General features: G+C 44.0%; 1 protein-coding gene across 2 annotated transcripts in view; it reads left to right on the forward strand.

Moving 5' to 3' along the window:
- PDS5A (PDS5 cohesin associated factor A) overlaps positions 1-19,710 on the forward strand; it is a 734,756-nt gene that overhangs the window by 198,199 nt on the left and 516,847 nt on the right. For both annotated transcript variants that reach the window (XM_029589173.1, XM_029589180.1), the window contains exons 9-10: positions 4,803-4,918; positions 7,046-7,140. In XM_029589173.1, the coding sequence (XP_029445033.1) occupies positions 4,803-4,918; positions 7,046-7,140 (211 nt within the window). The remainder of the gene's footprint in view (positions 1-4,802; positions 4,919-7,045; positions 7,141-19,710) is intronic.

Genomic DNA, 19,710 nt, shown 5'->3' on the forward strand with positions numbered 1-19,710 from the left:
GGCAATATTATGTTTTTGTGCCTCCCAGCAAATTTTTCTATAAAGTATTATAATAATGCATCCAGGGCCCCCTTCCCTTTCCCTTGTTTCCTCTCCTGGTGCTGTTAGGATTTTATCTGCTATGCATGTAAAGGAAGAGAACCTGTGTATGGTGTTAAATTCTGCAATGTGTAAGTCAGGACATACATGTATTTCTGCTGAGCATATATTTTTAATAAAGCCCTGTTTGGCATTCTGAATACTGTGTGACTTATACTTAGAGGGGCCCCCAATCTGACACTTGGTTATACTGTCCTTGCTCTCAGAGTGCAGTCCAAACTTACGGTATATCCAGTTTCTCACAGAACAAGCAGGATGGTAGTCCTCACATATGGGTGGCATCATCAGGATGGAGCCCAATCACGGAAAACTTCTGTCAAAGTTTCCAGAACTTTGGCCCCTCTTGGGCATGCCCAGCATGGCACCAACCCTGCAGCCAGCAGGGGGTCCTCCTTCAGTCTTCTTTTTTCTGCGCAGCAGTAGCCTCACGGTTTAGGAGCTCTAAAGTGATTCCTGACAGGAATTTTCCTCACGGAATTATTTAAAGTTAAATTGCCCCACAGGGGTCCCTCCTCTAACTTTTCTTCGACCGCGGTACTTCAGTAAGTTTTTCTCTGTTTTTCCGTCGATTACCGTCAAGTTTGGCCCTTGCGGCCCACTGGCCGTTGACTGTACTACGGCTCGATTTTTTTCAATGGCCATGGCGTCAGGGTTCCATCGGTGCCCGGACTGTACTCGCACCATGTCTGTCACAGACCCCCATGGAGTCTGTGTAATGTGTATAGGCCATGAGCATGATGTCCTGACTTGCACCGAATGTGCTCTCGTGACACCAAAAGGTCGCAAAGCCAGAATGGAGAAGATGGAACTCCTCTTCCGTGCTCAGACCCCGACTCCGTCCATTGCATCGACGTCATCGGAACCAGCACAGTCGACTTCGCGCCAGCACCGACCGGTGACCGACCACCATTGATGTCTTCACAGCCATCGACACCCGCTACTCCCCCTCAGGATTGAGGGGATCGCAGGGAGAGACAGTCATCGACATCACAAGACTCGGACCGTCGAGGGAGCGAAGTCATCGACCTCGCCACAGTCTGAGCCACTGTCGAAGAAGCCCCGTCCAGGAAAGGCACCGACCATTCCTGCGACCGGGTCATCGAGGCCACCCTCACCCGATCGGGGTTTGGGAGCCGCGATTCCGCCTGTAAAGGTGGTCCCTCTGGCTGTGCCTCTGCCTCCCTCTTCTGTTCCGGAGCCGGGGCTGCTTGTTCCAGGTCTCCGAGAAGAACTGGACCGGCTGGTTCAGGAGGCCATCGACAAGGCGATGCAATGTCTCCAGGTTCCTGCGGCACCGACGCCAGCACTGATAGTGGAACCTGTCATCGACCCGATTCTGGCAGTGCTGGCACCGCTGCTGTCCAGGATGGAGGCGCTGATGGCTGCCCTTCCACCGATAGATCCAGGGTCTCCTATGGTTCCGATGCCCTCCCCGAGGGCGGCTTCATCGGGAGGAGAAACACCGTTCCACGTTCCTCCATTGGGAGTTTTACCTCAGCCATTGATGCCAATACGTCCCTCGCCACAGATTCATCCATCGGTGCTGATACGTCCATCGGCGCCATCTATGCCTGCACCGATGCCTCCGGCGATTCCTTCGATTTTTTTCAGAGCCTCGCCCGGGGCCTTCAGGTATCCAACCCCCTTCTTGTCCTACAGGATAGTCTGCTGATCCTTATGATACTTGGGGTGATGATACTTCAACAGACACCGATGACTTACCTTAACCACCTTCTCCTACTGAAAGTAGAAAGCGTTCTCTTCCAGAGGACCTCTCATTCATAAATTTTGTGAAGGAAATGTCTGAGTTGGTTCCTTTTCAACTTCAGACGGAACAGGATGACAGGCACCAAATGATGGAGTTACTCCAATTTCTGGATGCCCCCAAGGTAATCACCTCCATTCCCATTCATCAAGTACTTCTTGATCTTCTCAAAAAGAACTGGGAAAATCCTGGGTCAATTGCTCCAGTTCACAGGAAGGCTGACACTACTTACTTAGTTCAGTCAGCCCCATGTTTTCAAAACTCCCAGCTTGACCACCACTCAGCTGTGGTAGAGTCAGCTCAGAAAAAGGCGAAAAGATCGAAACCTTACTCATCCACCCCACTTGCTAAGGAACAAAAGTTCCTAGACAACATTGGTCGACGAGTGTTCCAAGGAGCCATGCTCATCTCCAGAATTGCTGCCTACCAGCTTTATATGACCCAATATAATAGGGTCATCTTTAAACAGATACAGGATCTATCTGAGTCCCTGCCTGAACAATTCCAAGACCAGCTACAAACCCTTGTTAACAAAGGTTTTGAGGCAGGAAAACATGAGATTCGAACATCTTATGACATATTCGACACCTCTACCAGAGTTATTTGACTTCTTTGAGTGCTGGCTTAAATCTTCTGAACTTCGTCCAGAAGTGCAAGACCGGTTGTCCAACCTGCCGTGTGTGGGAGATAATCTGTTTGGTGAACAGATTCAACGAATGGTGGCTGAATTAAAAGACCATCATGAGACTCTTAAACAGCTCTCTTCGATGCCTTCAGACTTCTCCTCAAGACAGCCCTTCAGGAAGGACTCAAAGAAGTCTTTCTACCATCCAAGGAAGGCCTACCCACCACCAGCAAGGTCCCGTACTACGAGACCTTATCAGAAACCTCAACCTTGCAAGTCTGAAAGCAGAAACCACAAGCAGCTCCCCAGCCAGGACCTGCTTCAGGTTTTTGACTTCTGCTTGGAGAGCAGCAGCCAGATTCCTCTTCCAAACATACCAGTAGGAGGTCGATTGTGCCACTTTCTCAACATGTGGCAGTCAATCACAACCGACCAGTGGGTATTGGCAATCATTGCTCAGGGTTTCCATCTGAACTTTCTCGCCCTGCCATCGGACTTCCCACCTCTTCAGACGTGGAGAACATCCGACCACTCCATTCTTCTGGAACAAGAGGTATCCCTCCTTCTCCAGTCAAGAGCAATAGAACCCGTTCTGTACTCGCAGCAAAGCCTAGGGTTCTATACCCGGTACTTTCTGATCCCCAAAAAATCGGGTACTCACCCGAGCTGAGGATGTCCATCCTGCTTGTCCTGTGAGAGAGCAAGTGTTGCTTACTTGTAACAGGTGTTCTCACAGGACAGCAGGATGTTAGTCCTCACGAAACCCACCCACCGCCTCGCGGTGTTGGGTTCGTAACGTTTTGTTGTTTTATTTTTCGGCATTGCCTGTAGCTTTCAAATAAGACTGAAGGGGGACCCCTGCTGGCTGCAGGGTTAGTGCCATGCTGGGCATGCCCAGTAGGGGCCAGTCAAAGTTCTGGAAACTTTGACAGAAGTTTTCCGTGATTGGGCTCCATCCTGATGATGTCACCCATATGTGAGGACTAACATCCTTCTCCCAGTTCTGCTACCCCTGTTAAATGTAACTGCACCTTCGATCACCACTGTTCCAGTTTGATGTATATACTGCACCCCTGTTTTATGTAAACCAGCAAGATATGTTTTCATGATTGCCGGTATATAAAAACCTTAAATAAATAAAAATAAATAACATCTTGCTGTCCTGTGAGAACACCTGTTACAGGTAAGCAACATTTGCTATACCCTTATTTTAACACTTTTAACATGTGACAATTCACACAATCCCAATCAACAATCAAACAGGTCAGCAAATCTTTCCTTCCTCATCCACTTCTCCCAGCTTTCCCAAAGTAGGAATGCAGTGGCAACTGTAGCAGCAGTCAGAGCTGGGCCTGAGTCACTATATGCTCACAGGTCCTGGTCCTCTGTGCAAGTTTCTGATATAACAGGAAGCCTGCTCCAGGAGGAGGGGGGCAGGGTTTGTGAATGGTACAGGTTCACAGGCCCCACTCTGCTGGTTGCAGGTGGGGATAGATGGGTGAAGTGACCTTGTTTCTTGTCATCTTTTGAGACCTGCCCTAAAAATAAAAAAAAATAATTTTGAGCTCAGGGAGTTTACACAACCTCCCCCAAGTCACACAGTTAATGAGTGGTGGTAGGTGCTGTAGCACTCCACCAGCCACCACGACGTCAGGTGTCTGGTGGAGTGCTCTGCAAGTGATCCTTTGTCCCCTCACCTTGCTGTACTAGGTTCAGGCTGATGGTTCTACAGACACATTCAAGGATATTCTTTTGAAAAATTTTTATGTAAACCGTTTTGATTAAACATAGTTTGTAAAAGCGGTATACAAACATTTTTTAAATAAATAAATAAATATTGTAAAGATAGAACTATTTGGAACTACATTAAGATCATCCTCCACTCACTAGCCTTGGTCTCTGAGCCTAATGTAAGATTGCACCGCTTAGTCTCTTATAGAAAAAAATGTTACCAAAAAGTCTTCTCCTATTACTCTACAATCTTTAAATTGGACATAATCTAACCTAGTAATTTGTATGAAGCACTTTCTCTGGATTTGCTAGGATTATTTAAAAGTAGTATTCATTTTTTTCCATTTATATACCAAACTACTACAGTGACAGTCTTTGGATGAGAGACTACAAGGGTTGCTCCCTTGAAACTTGCTAAATTTTGTATAAGCGCTGAATGAAAATAATTATGGTATACAGATTCTAATGGACAATATTAACAGATGTACAGCCAGCTGTTGGATGGTATAGTAAATGTCATGTGTAATGTCTCTGTTTTCTGACTTCTCCTTAATCACACCCATCCTTTTGAATATTCTTCAGAGTAATGATGGAGAAGAACGGTTAGCTGTTGTACGACTCCTGGCTAAGTTATTTGGCTCCAAAGACTCAGATCTGGCAACTCAGAATCGGCCTCTTTGGCAGTGTTTCCTTGGACGGTGAGGGAACCTACTTACTTCATGAATCATGGAAGCTGTTTGCCATAGTTAATGCATACTAAGGGGCTACTGCAATTATCCCTCGGTTGGACACTCGTTTTGGATGCACATCCACAACCCCATATGCTATAAGGGGATTAGTGCGTCCAAAATGCACATCCATACCCCCATGTGAAACTAATAGTGCTCATCACATGCAGATGCATGTTGATTAGGCTAATAGCTATTCTCCCCAGATCCCAAAAAAAAGTGTCTGACAACATTTTTACGCTCAGAAATTAATGCCTGCCCAGATCAGGCGTTAATTTCTGAGCAGCCCAAAAAAGTGTACAGAAAACCAGAAAATACTGCTTTTCTGTACATCCTTCGACTAAATATTGTGGCGATATTAAATTGGAGGAACCAAAAGGTTTAAAAAAAAAATGTGCTAGCAGTCAGGTTAGGAAAAGGGACGTTAAGTTAACGAGCGTCCATTTCCCTGACCTGTGGCTGTGCACAAACGCTTGTAAAACTGAGCGTCCGTTTTCCTAACCCACTGACAGCCACCTTTTCTGGGTGCCCACTGCCAAGGAGTCGCTAGGGGCGCATGTTTGTCCCTAGTGCGTCCTTGGCAGCATGCCCCCTCATTTAAATATTTAATCTCGGGACCAGAAGAAGTGCTGGGTGCGCATTAGGAAAGCAGGTGCTCAACACTGAGCACCTGTTTTCCGCGCTGTTTTTTTTTTTTTTTTTTGCATCGGCTCCTGTATGCTTTTATCTCTTTCCATGTTGTGGAGGAGGAGGAGGAAAGCTGAAAGGAATCATCTTAACATGGTAGCTTGAGGAATAGCAGGCTCAGGGAGAGGGAGGGGATGTGCCTTGGTTGACATGGCAACCAGCTGTGGTCCCAAAGGGAAGAAGGGAGGAACCAGTTCTGAGAGCTCACCAGGGAGCTGGAGCCCCCCCTGAGGTGAGGGCTAAGATGGTCAGGAAAGAGAGGCCTTATGGCACAGTTAATACTATTAACTTATTAGTGGTTTTCATAATGTTTTTGCTAAGAGCACTGAAAGTAATTTTTTTAATTTTTAATAATTCAAATAAAAGAAAGAAGATTTCCCTTTTCCATTAACAATTAGTTTAATTACAGTTTGATTTGATTTAAAACAAACAAACAAAAAAAAAGAATTGAAAAGTTGTTACCTGCACATTTTTGACTTCCAAAAATGCTTAGCAAATTGGAACTACAAATCTAGGGGGTAACTACAAGGAATAATGGATCTGCCTGCTGCCCTTTTTGACACCCTCCTATGAATTATATTTTTACAAGCAAGACACTGAGTGGTTGAGACCTAACCCTCCCTCTCCCGCTCTTCAGCCAGTCAATTTATCTCAGTTTTATTAAAGGCAACCAACCGGTCCCTGGCATCAAACAAAATTGAGAAACACTGTTCTAGCTTGTGATATTATTTTAAATACTTTGTAGAGAGATTTTATGTCTATAATTGTAAGCTGTTGTATCAAAGAGGTTTGGATCAATTTAAATGTTATAACATTTGGGCACCTTCATGGTCTGCACCTTTAAGTTCTCTTTATTGGACTTGTTTATGGGTCAGATGGTAGTGAAGGCAGCAGCCAGAAGAATCCTCATTAAAGGTTTCCTGCTTTTCCCATTTAGAGGTTTTGTTTTTTTTTAAGGGGGGGGGGGGTTGTTTACACTTAGAGCAAAGCAGCATGTGGTCATGTCATAGCTGATGGCCAGTCCCTCTACCCCAGAGGTTACTGCTTGTAATATAAATTTCTGCAATGTTAACATCGTAAAGCACGTCTTGCCTGAGATCAGAGTGCGGTACAAGGTATAAAAAAGGCAGACCTTTTACTCTATGAACATTGCTTTTTGTTTATTTCCAGAAGAGCTTGATGAGGTTTACTGTTATGGAGAGCCCCTAGTTGGAGTTTTAGTCTGGGCAGAAGAAAAAAGGAGGACTTTGGACTTCTGTCATACCTTCCTATTTGGTTTCAGTGAAGTTTACAGAATGCAACTTAAAAATGTGTGTATCTGCATAAAAAAAATTGAATATAGAGGGAGGGAGGTTGCAATGCATATATGAAGAGTTTCTTAGAGCTAATTTTTCATTCTCCCCCTTCTAGGTTTAATGATATTCATGTTCCTGTGCGGTTAGAATGTGTAAAATTTGCCAGTCATTGTTTAATGAACCATCCAGACTTAGCTAAAGATCTCACAGGTAAGATGCTTGATAATGATGTTTGAAATTAAACTAAAGCCTGTGCCTGCTAGGTCTCTGCATGCACTTAAATTGAATATAAATTCTACAGTCCTAAGTTAGTAGAGATGTGTTTCAGTAGCATGTTGGCATTTTTTAATATTCATTTTATTTGTTTTTGCTTATATAAATAATAAACAGGCAATAAAATACAAAATACAAAATCAAGCACATTAACACTTCCTCCAATATGTCTGAACAAGGAAAAATGAATAAATAACTAAAATTTAATAAAATTAAAAAAAAGAGTGGATATGTCGTCATCTACATTGTCAGGTTGTTTAACATTCAGGAAAGGCACTCAGGTAGTAGAATACCCCTCAATCAAATCTTGTGATGTATAGATTATTTTCTTTGAAACAGAGGTCCTTATTCAGCCGATGGCCAGTTAACAAAGTTATCCAAGTAAACAGTTATCTGGCTAACTCAGGGCTGGTCAGCATGGCGGGATTTTTACAATTCTGCCATTTGTTGGGCTAAATCCGAATTTAGTCGGATAAATGGTGCTGAATATGGATCTTGAAGTGTATATAAACCCATACCTTTTGATAAGTTTTGACAGGATTTAAGGTGCTTGTCCTCAGAATGTTTAGAGTTTATGGATTCATTTATAAGGGAGTCTGCATATGGGCCACGGGGGTCATGGGGACTAATTTTTCTAGCTTCAGTACAGAGAATGGTAAAATAAGCGTATCTAAAGCAAGTCAAGCAAATTTTTCCAAATATTTATAATGCAATTTCTGTACATCCAAGTAAGGGACTTGAATCCTTATGGCATACATGTGGTTAGTCAGTAGAGCATTATCTGCTCATCTTTGTAGAAACGTCTTCCTGTGGTGCAGTATATTAATAATACAGAATTATGCCTTTATATAGGAGAGGGAGGAGTTGGAAGTACTGGAAAGCATTTAGAGGATACAGCTTAAATGAAAAATTTGTTTAATTAGTTAATTTAAAAATATTTATATTCCACACACATCCAAAAGTGTTGGAACCAGCTCTGTTCTCCTCCTCTTTCATAGCCATGGGCTGCGTGGTCCTACAGACGTATATGAGAGGTGGGTGCACTGCAGCCATGATGCATTTGGTCCTGGATGGGTGAGAGGGAGGGGAAAGAGTGCCAAAACAAGGGTGAGCCTCTGCCAACTCAAAAGCAGCACCAGCAGCTTCACCTCAGAGGAAACTTGTCTTCTAATCTTCAGCCTCAAAGTGAAGCAGAATTTCTCAAGGTAAAAGGACTGGATGGCTTTAGGAAATTAGTACAGGATTACTGAGCCTGTTGCTTCTAGCTCACAGATTCAAATTCAGTTCAGGTCGGTGGTAATCAAATGCTGTTACCATCTGAAAACAGTTTGGTGACCTGTGTGAAATTAATTGGTAGTGTGAGTCCATATGAATCTATTTCCCAGTGGAAGTACCCACATTAAAATAAATTTGTCATCACAGTTTGGCATTAACTGGCACTATTACCAGCAATCTCAGCAAAGCAGGGCAGTGTGGGAAAGCTTGCCCTGCTAGTATGTGGATACATGGATGACTTCACTTCTTTTCAGTGCTGATAATCTGGCACCTTGCACAAGCTTACTAAGCTGCTGCTGTTATGTTAGAGAGGTTCGTGTTTGATTGAAAGAGGAGCCAGGTGAATTGGTGGTACTTTTTTTTTTTTTTTTTTTTAGAACCCTGAGTTTTGTTTTATTTAAAGCTCCATTTTCTTAGCAATCACATAGGTGAATCTACGACCAGTGGGTTATGCACCTCTACCAGCAGATGGAGGCGGAGAAAAGCTGATGTCACAGTATATATACCCCTGCACTGACATCAGCCTGCTAGTATTCTCCATCTCCAGCAGATGGTGGATGTGCTTTCCTAGTGTGTAGCCAGATGGACTCAGGACCAATGGGTTATGTGCTCCCCTGCTAACAGATGGAGATGGAGTCAGGTTTCAAAGCTGATGTCACCCTAGATATACCCCTGCAGTGACCTCAGCCATTCAGTATCTCTCAGTCTTCTAGCAGTTGTGGATGTATTATCCCCACACCATCAGCAGTGTTTAGCGGGATTGCAGTGCTACTTGGAAGAAGAAGAAGAAATTTTACATTTACCTCTAAATTGGGAGAAAGATCGAGCCCCGCTCTCCTGCGGTGATACCTAAGGGTCCCTCCCCCAGTTGAGAATTTCTGAGGTGATTTCCGACATCCCTCAGAGATGTTCCTTGGTCCGGTAGTCTGTTCCCGGCGTGGACTTTGCTGCTGAAGCAGCTGAAAGGCAGCGGGTACAGGAAGCCGAATGCAGTGGAGGTAGCCTAAGCCCTCTCCCCCCTCAGCCAAAGACCGTCTCTGTACAGAAATAGTAAGAGCTGAGCCCAGGTAAGTAGAGAAGAACATCTCCTATTCAGAGACGTGGAGGGCTTCGATAAGTCAGGTCTCCTTGCTTTGGCGCGCTGTACCGTCGTCGTTCTCGATCCCGTTAGGACAGGGGAAAGGGGTTTCCGAGCGGCCCCCTGATGGGCTAGGCCCCGCTTCAGGCTCGGTTGGCACTCCATGTGGCTGGCCACGGCAGCGCCATCATGCGTGCAGTCTGGGATGGCACCATTTCCCTCCATGCGCGGTGCGGGCTGGCCCTTTGTGCGCCTAACACACACGTAAGTGCGCGCACACCTGTGCGTATAACCATGCACATCCCAGGGTGCATAAGCAAACCGGACGCTTAGACTTAGGCGCGATGAGGTGAGTTTGTGCTTGCTCAAGAGGTGCTAACTGGCTGAACGCACAAGCTACAGAGTACTATGGCTCCGGCAATAAAGAAGCACAAATGACAGTCCCTTTGTGCTGCCTGCCATATTATGGCTGTACAGTCTGACCTAGAATCCTTCCTGTCTCAGCACTGTGAGGAAGCCCAGGGAGGACTGGACTCTCAGAACTTTTCCAAGTCTGGCCCCTCCCAGTCGGAGAATTGGGTCAGCCACAACCTTATCTGGTAGCAACCCCGAACCTGAGCAATTCCAGGGCTGCATCCTCCCCAGGAGAGGACAATTCAGCAGGCCCTACCCCACTTCCTCCTGGGCTAAGTATGGATCCAGTGACCTGCTCTTGGTTGGAATTCTTTCAGGGCCTTTCAAGCCTTTGTTCAGGTGCAGTCAGCTACTGCCCCTGCCCGGTCTGTGCCCCAGCTAGAAAGGCCTCACCCTATCAGCATGCCTTGGGACATGCCTTGCCTCACCAAGGGGTATCCCTGACAGCGACCCAGACACCACGGACAACGAAGGGGATTCAGTCTTATTAGAGGACGGGGAAATCCCTCCAGGCCAGGAGCCATACTGGACCATGCTACGGTTGTTCCACACAGATGAATTACCGGCTTTGGTCTCACAGACCCTGAAGACTCTGGGAGTTCCTGGTATGGGACCCTATGTTGGAACCAAAGAAGAATCCCATCCTGGTGCCTCTATGGAAAGCCTCTTGCTATTTCCCGATGCTGGAAGCCATCCACGAGTTGATTGACCTGGAATTGTACGCCCTGTAAGCCAGTTTTAAAGGAGGTTGGGCCTTGGAGGCCTTGTATGCTTTGGACCCAGCGGCCCAAAGAACGCCTGCATTTCCCGAAAGTGGACACCCTTGTCTGCCTCGTCTCGAAGCAAGCAACTATCCCAGTAGAGAGAGGAGCAGCCTTGAAGGATGCTCACGATAGGTGGTTGGAATCCATCCTTAAACAAGCCTTTGACGCGATAGCAATGACACTGCAATGGCTTCCTGTTGTGCCCTGGTGGCTCGTTTGTGTCTGCTTCTCTTGAGAGAGGCAGAGTGGTGGCGGCCAGAAGACAGCTATGGTTGCGAAACTGGTCAGCTGGCTAGTAAGAGGATTGAATCTCCAGTGCCTCTGCTACCGGAAGATAAGAAAAAGAGGTCACAGTGCCCCTCTCCCATGAGGGGTTGGGCCAGGGGCTCCCAGTGCTTCTGGCCCTACATAAACTCATCATTTCAGACATCTCGGCCCTCGGGAAAGTCTGTCCTTTTGAAGCCGACAACCAAAAAGAGGAACGGGTTCAGTGTCAGGTTTGACCCGAACTTCCCAATGAATTTTGGCCATCCCATCCACTAGACAAGGAGATAGGCTGACTATCCCTCTTCTATCAGCGGTGGGTCATGATCACGTTGGACAAATTGGTTCTGGATATCATATGAGAAGGATATGCTCTGGAATTTCGCAGTATCCCTCGGGACATGTTAATGATGTCACCTTGCCACTCCCAGCACAAAAAACTGGCATTGGAATCCTCATTGATCAGGCTCCTCAGTCTGAGGGCTATAATACCGGTACCTATACCCCAAATAAATACGAGGCATTATTCCATCTATTTCATCGTGCCCAAGAAGGAGGGTTCATTCCGACCCATCCTGGATCTCCAGAGCGTCAGTCGTCTGTGGATAATTTATTTATTTATTTAAGTTTATTTATTTATTTGTTTATTTATTTAAAAACTTTTCTATGCCGTTGCTAAGTTAAATACCATCGCAACGGTTTACATGTAGGCACATATTTAATGAGGGTAAAAAGCGTACTATACATTTAGTGAAGTAGTTGATGACCAGTTGTACCAAGGTACTTACACGGGTAGTTTTATCACACATAGCATTATAGTTATGTATGTTTGTGGTGTAGAGTTCATAGACTAATCTATTGTAACGTTCTACGTACTGTGTATCTGTGCCTTTCTGTCTTTTCCTGAATAATTTCTCTTTACTTTTTTGTCTCTTTGTAAAATGCTTGTTTAAAAAGCCATGTTTTTAAACTTTTCTTGAATGTCTTTAGATCACTTTGTAGTCTGATCTCCGGAGGCATTGTGTTCCAGATTATGGGTCCTGCTAATGATAGGGCTCTCTCCCTCACTTGGGTCAGTCTTGCTGTTTTAACTGATGGAATGGTTAGGAGTGCTTTATTTGCTGATCGGAGATTCCTGTGTGGAGTGTGTACTCGTAATGCTGTGTTTAGCCAATCTGATTTCTCATCATAAATTAGTTTGTGAATGATACATAGGGTTTTGTATTTAATTCTGTGTTCAATTGGTAGCCAATGTAACTCTGCTAGGGTTTCAGTTATATGGTCCCTCCTTCTTTTTCCGGTTAGTATTCTGGCTGCTGTGTTCTGAAGTATTTGCAGTGGTCTTAATGTCATATTAGGTAGTCCTAGCATAAGGGCATTGCAGTAGTCTGTGCTGTAGTATTGTTCGGAAGTCATTTTGAGTTAGTAGTGGTTTAAGTTTTCTGAGTACCATGAGCTTTGCATAACCTTCCTTTACTTTTAGTGATATGTGGTGTTTCAGATTGAGTTCAGGGTCTATAATTATTCCCAGGTTACGTACTTTTCCAGTTAGTTCAATTTTCTTGTTGTCTTTGAGAATTATTGAGGTTTGACTGATTTCAGAATTTTTTCATTCTAAGTGTAGAAATTCTGTTTTATCAATATTAATTACAAGTTCCATTTGTGTCTGTAGTTGTTTTATAATGCTTAGGTACATGTTGGCTAGGTTTAATGTTTCCTCTAAAGTGTCATCTATGGGTAGAATTAGTTGGTTGTCGTCTGTGTAAATGTAGTGGATAATTCCTAGTCCTGCAAGTAGGTGGCATAATGGCAGCATGTATATGTTAAAAAGGGTCGCAGATAGTGCTGATCCCTGTGGAACTCCTGTTTTGAGATTAATTTTTTCTGATACTGTGTTGATCTGAACTTGGAAAAACCTGTTTTTTAGATATGAACTGAACCATTTTAATGTTTGGCCGTGTAATCCGATTTCTTCCAGTCTATTTAGTAGCATTTTATGGTTCACTGTGTCAAAGGCTGCCGATAGGTCAAGCATTAGTAGAATATAGTGTTTACCACTATCAAAGCCTCTCAGAATGTTATCTGTTAGAGAGAGGAGAAGAGTCTCAGTGCTGTAGTGTTTTCGAAAACCGTGTTGAGATGGGTACAGTATGTTGTTGTTATCCAGGTGTTCAGCTAGCTGTTTCTGTTTTTTCTGTTTCTGTTTTTTTGATTAGTTTAGCTATTAAAGGAAGATTTGATACTGGTCTGTAGTTGTTTAGGATAAGGGGATCGCTGTTTTTTTCTTAATTATTGGCTTCTTTCAGTATATCTGGCATTGTTCCTTTTTCTAGGGATAAGTTTATGATTTTAGTCAGCGTATGGGCGACTGTTAGCTGATTTCTTCAGTTCAATTGTAGGTATTGTGTCAATTTTGTGTGGGGTGGGGTTTACATTTTTTAGCATCTGTTCCACTTCCATTTCAGATATCTCAGTGAAAGATGTCCATGGGTTGACATCCCTTTTTTGCATTTTAATTTCTTGGTTGGCAGTGTTTGGAAGTTTGTCTCTTAATTTAGTGATTTTGTCACTGAAAAAAAATTTGGCAATTTCATTACATTTTGTTTCTGGGAGGTTTTGTATTGATTCCTGTTTGTCACTGGTAAGGTTTGAAACTATTGAGAATAGTGTTCTTGGATTATTTGCAAATTTTTCTATTTTACTGCTGAAATATTCTCTCAACATTGAGTATTAGCTGTTTGTAGAAAGCTAGATGCTTTCTGTATTTAGTTAGGTTCTCGGATGTTTTGTGTTTTCTCCATTTTCTTTCCAGTGCTCTGAGTCCTTTTTGTATCTTTTACTTTTGCATTATGCCAGGAGTTATTTTGTCTTGCTTCATTTTTCTGTATCGATTTGATGGGATTTATTTCGTCAGCTATTTTTTTGGTTGTTTCTAACCATGTTTCTGTAGCAGAACTGCTGTTGAAATCAATGTCTGTTAGTTTATCTTCTAGTTTGTCATTTAGTTTTTCAGTATTAAAAGGTGGTCTGTATTTGAACTCTAAGGGTTTATGATTTTGTTTGATTTGGGGTTTAAGGAATTTTGTCGGAATGAATAAGGAAATGGTCTGACCATGGGATTTGTGTGTATTCAGATTTGCAGTGTTCTAGATAATTGTGGTTGATGAAGGTGAGATCCAGTGAATGTCCCGCTTTATGTGTTGGTTGGTTTGTTATTAACGAGAAGCCTAATGCTGCATAGCGTCTAATAGTGCTTGGCATGCGTTGGATAAAGGGTTGGGCATCCATGTGAAGATTAAAATTTCCTAACACTATGGTTGGTCTAGAGATGTTTAAGTGTGTGGTAAGGAACTCAATTAGTGGTGATATATTTAATTCTAGGAGGCTCGGTGGGCAGTAGATAAGGCATATTTGTATATTGTTGGTATAAAAAATGGCAATTTCATGATTTTGGGGGGGGGGGGGGGGTGTTATTTGGATAGGTTTACATTTAAAGGTTTTTTCAATAATTAGTAAGAGACCTCCTCCACGTTTGTTTATTCTGGGGACTGAAAATACTTCGTAAGTTTTGTGTGCTATTTGGTTTTTTAGAACTACATCTGCTTTTTAACCATGATTCCGTTATTGCAACAAAGTTTGGCTTATTGTCATACAGTAAATCCGTGATGATTGGGAATTTTTTTGCAACTGAATGTGCATTTACTAGGATGAATGTTAGCTTGATTAGTTTGTTTATTGCAGGGGTCTTGGAGATAGAAAAAGGGTCCTTTTTTATCTGTACCAAATTATTGCATGAGGGTTTTGTTGTCTTTTTTTGTTCTTTCCCTGGTATTGTTTCTTAAGTAATTGTTCTCATATTTACCTTTGTTCATGCAGATGGAAATTGGATATTCCAGTGGTGGTTCGTTTTCCTTGCCCATGTTGAAAGTTGGTAGACGTATGGAGCTGTTGTATTTGGTTCCTCGTTTTCTCAGGGGCGTACAAAGGGGCATGCCCCTTTGTTGCGCCCCCTCGGTGCGCGCCACCGGTGTGTGGCGCCTGCGGGGTCCCTATCGGGTCTTTATCCTCTGTGGGACTTGATGACGCTGGCAGCGTCACAGACGGGGAGGGGCAAGACCCGGAAGTCTCGGCAGGCTCGGCAGCAGAGAGACCTGTAAGGGAGAGAAAGAGAGAGAGAAAAAAAAGCCTCTAAGGGGGGAAAAACAGCCAAAAAAGCCTCGGATTGTCCTGGAGGCAGGAGGGCACATCGCCTGCGGGCTCCCTATCGGGTCTTTATCCTCCGTGGGACTTGATGACGCTGGCAGTGTCACTGAGGGGGAGGGGCAAGACCCGGAAGGCTCGGCAGCAGAGAAACCTGTAAAGGAGAGAAAGAGAAGAGAAAAAAAGCCTGTAAGGAGAAAAAAACAGCCAAAAAAGCCTCGGATGGTCCTGGAGGCAGGACTTCCGCATGGAAACTCTTCGCTCTGACATAATGGCCGTATATCCGGGAGAGTTCTTAACCTTCCTGGACCTCTTGGAGGTCTACCTTCATATTCCAATCCGTCAAGACCACCAACGTTTCCTATGCTTTGCGGTACTGGACCGCCATTATCGGTTCCGGGCATTGCCCTTCGGCCTGGCAACTGCCCCCAGAACATTCTCCAAAATTATGGTGGTCGTGGCGGCGGCACTGAGGAAAGAAGGGATCCTGGTGCACCCTTACTTAGATGACTGACTGATCTGGGCAAAGTTGTTGGAAGAGAGCCTCCAGGTGACCAGCAGGGTCAGGTCCCTCTTACAGGAAGTTGGTTGGGTCGTGAACATGGACAAGAGTAGCCTCAACCCTTCCAGTCCTTAGAATACCTGGGAGTCCGGTTGGACACCAAGCAGAACAAGGTCTTCCTCCCTTCCTCGAGGATAAGGAAACTGATGTACCAAATGTGTTGGTTGACGAACACAATGTGCCCCAGGGTGTGGAGCTATCTCCAGGTCCTCTGCCTGATGGCGTCAACCTTGGAAGTAGTACCTTGGGCGAGAGCACACATGCAGCCACTTTAACGCTCCCTGGAACCCACTGTCTCAAGACTACTCTATTTGTCTTCACTTACTGATGGAAGTATGTTCTTGGCTCCAGTAATGGCTACAGGAAGTTTACCTAAGCAAGGGTGTAAGCATGTCCCCACCGAACTGGATAGTCCTCACGATGGACATAAGACTCCGAGGGTGGGAAGCTCACTGTCAGGAATTGACAACCCAGGGGCAATGGACTGAGGATGAGGAAGAGGTGCTGGAACATAAACCACCTGGAAGCATGAGCAGTCAGATTAGCATGTCTGCAGTTCAGCCACAAGCTCCAGGGATAGGCAGTCCGCGTGATGTCGGACAATGCACAATGGTAGCCTACATCAACCGCCACAGAAGAACCAGAAGCCACCAAGTATCTTTGGAGATAGACCCTCTTAGAATGGGCAGAGTTAAATCTACAAAGGACCTTGGCCTCCCATATCGCGAGAACGTTAGAGCAGACTGTCTCAGCAGGAAGAGTCTGGATCCAGGGGAATGGGTGTTGTTGACCAGAGTCTTCTAGCTCCTAGTAAATTGCTGGGGCATCCCATCCATTGACCTATTGGCTCACAATGTGAAGGTTCCCCAATTCTTCATTTGCAGACTAGATCAACGCTCCCAAGGAATCGATGCCCTTGTCTAGTCCTGGCCAGAGGAGGACTTACTGTACGCCTTCCCTCCGTGGTCTCTGCTGGGCAAGATCATCCGCAAGATCGAAAACCACAGAGGATTAGTCCTTCTGGGGGCCCTGGATTGGCCCAAATGTGCGGAGGCTTCTCGTGGTGAGCCCCCTATGCCTCCCCCCGCACAGGGACCTTCTCCAACAGTTCTTCATGAGGACGCAGCTTGATTTTGTTTTACGGTCTATGCTGACTGTTCTATTAAACCATGACTTTCTATATGCTCTGTGAATTTGATCTGTAGAATAGTTTCCACTAATTTTTCCGGCGCTGAAGTCAGGCTCACTGGTCTAAAGTTTCCCAGATTACCCCTGGAGCCCTTTTTAAATACGGGGGTTACATTGGCCACCCTTCTGTCTTCAGGTACAATGGATTGTTTTAATGATAGTTACAAGTTTTAACTAATAGATGTGAAATTCCATTTTTTAGTTTCTTCAGAACTCTGGGTGCATGCCATCTGGTCCAGGCGATTTGCTTCTCTTTATTTATTTATTTATTTGTTTGTTTGTTTGTTTGTTTGTTTTTAAGCTTTTATATACCGAAGTTTAGCTAGAGGCCTTCACTCCGGTTTACAGGTAAAACATATTACAATTTGGGAAAACTGATAGAAAAACGTTGTTCCATAACTTGTAATATAAGTTATGGAACAGCTGATAGAGCAACATATTCCAAATTAAGGGACAGCTGCTAAAACAGTGTAACAGGTAAGGTAAATGATATAGTCTGGTTATTACACCGGCAGCGAGTTGATTATAGCCGACTTCAAGTATCATCCGTTATATAATTGTCAGAGATATTATTTAACTGTCAGGGGTTGATTATGGTGTGTGTAATTAACCGATTCTGTCTTTGAATGCTTGCCTGAAGAGCCATGTTTTGAGTTCTTTTTTATATGTTTTGGTATTGATTTGTGAACTTAGGTATTCTGGTAGTGAGTTATAGAGTTTAGGTCCAGTTATGGAGATGGCTCTGTTTAGTTTGTCAATCTGGCCTACTATATCTTCCAGGTTCACAGTAATTTGTGCTAAGATTTTATAGAAGGAGAAAAAAAAAGAAAAGTTTATTGCCCTGCTCTCCTGTGGTGATACCTTATGGTTCTCCCTAGGTCAAGTTTCCTGATGTGATTTCTTTGTATCCTTCCCTCAAATGAGTGCCTTGGTGTCCAGTAGCTGGTTTTTGCTGGCATACACTTAGCTGTAAAAAAAAACAAAACAAAAAAACAAACACTCAGGCAGCTTGAGCAGACTTCTGGGCTAGGCCCTGCTTTCAGGCTTAGATTGCTGCAGGTTAGGCCGCAGCAGTGTTTGCAGGCCTTTTTCTCTGCCCTCTTCAGGTATGTCAGTTCGCACTTACGTGCCCGGTTGTGCGTCTAGCTGTGCGCTCAGTTGGGCGCATAGGGATGCCTATCTGGGCGCTCAGTTGTGTGCTTCAGGGCACCTAGACGGATGCACAAATTGGGTATCTAGCTGAATAGTTTATTGGGTGCCTAATTTTTGAGTACCTATTTTTTACAGGTGCCTATTGCAAGCACAGTTGGGCGCACAATTCTCAGATGCCTGTTTAGCGCATACTGTCAATTGACCTTTGTGCCAATAGCAAAAGAAGACTAAGCACCTTACCCTTTGTTCTGCTTGCTATATTCAAGCATCTCAGCCTGGCGTCAACTCTAACTTGTGTCAGCATTGTTTGGTGGCTCAGGGAGACTTGTCTCCGTATGATTTTGCTAAGCCCAGTCCTTCCCAGCATGATGTGGGAATGAAAAAAGAGTTGCCAGAGGTTTTGCCTGGAATTGGGGCTCCCCTAACTGGTTCGTCAGTGGGGGAAGGTAGTTCAGTGGGCACAGGGCTGATGCCCCTGGTTTTGGAATGGATCCCTCTGCCTTTTCTTGGGTGGAATTTTTTCAAGGGCTGCAGTCCTTTCTTCAGACAGTCGTTGGCCTTGGCCAATCTTATTTCAGGATCGCAGGCTGCAGATTCCCATACGCTTTGTGCTGAGGGTAAGCTTCTTAGTACATTTAGACCTGCTGCATGTCACGCTGATAGTGACCTGGAAGGAAAAGATGATGAAGCTGATCCTTATTTATTTATTTATTTATTTATTTATTTATTTATTTGTTTTTATATACAGACATTCAACACAAGATATCAATTCTGTTTACAGAGAACAAGTGAAGCTGTTAACATTAAAACAAGGGAGTAATTATAAAGGGAAATAACATAACATGGTATATTTATTATTAAGAGTATGGTTCACTTATTATGATTGTTTCTTGTATGAAGTAGCTTAACATAAATATTAGGAACTTTTGAGTTTATAAGCATTTCTTTGTAAAATGTATTTAACATTTAACATGTAAATTAGTAACTTTATGGTTAAAATCAGAACTCGTGGATGGGTGGTAGTGTTATTCTCTGATAGTGTTCAAGGTGATGTAAAGACTTTCTGAAAGAGCCATGTTTTTAGTTTCTTTTTTAATATTTGTGTCGTGGATTCCATCCTTAAGTCTATGGAAAGGTGGTTGTTCTGTGTAGGTTGGGGAAATTCCTTCAGGGCTGGAGCCATATAGAACTATTTGCATTTCTTTCATAGAGGTGCGTTGCCAGCGCTGTTGTCCCAGATATTGAAGATGCTGGGGGTACCAGGAGCTGATTCCATGTCTGAGCCAAAGAAAGATCCCATTTTTTATTTCTTTGCATAAAACCTTGTGTGTTTATTCCGTATTATGGAGGCTATTCAAGAATAGATTGATCTTGTATGGGGGCGCCCTGGAATCTTAAAGGTGGTTGAACCTTGGAAGGGTTGTACCCCCTGGATCCAGCTGCAAGAGAGCAATTGTGCTTTCCGAAAGAGGATGTACTTGTGTGTGCCATCACCAAGTGGATGACTATCCCTGTAGAAGGGGGAGTGGCATAGAAGGATGCACAAGATAGAAGAATTGAGGCCATCCTTAAGCAGGCTTTTGAAATGATAGCAATGAATTTACAGATAG

Source organism: Rhinatrema bivittatum, chromosome 1, assembly GCF_901001135.1.
Source record: "Rhinatrema bivittatum chromosome 1, aRhiBiv1.1, whole genome shotgun sequence".
In the NCBI taxonomy this organism is placed as follows: domain Eukaryota; kingdom Metazoa; phylum Chordata; class Amphibia; order Gymnophiona; family Rhinatrematidae; genus Rhinatrema; species Rhinatrema bivittatum.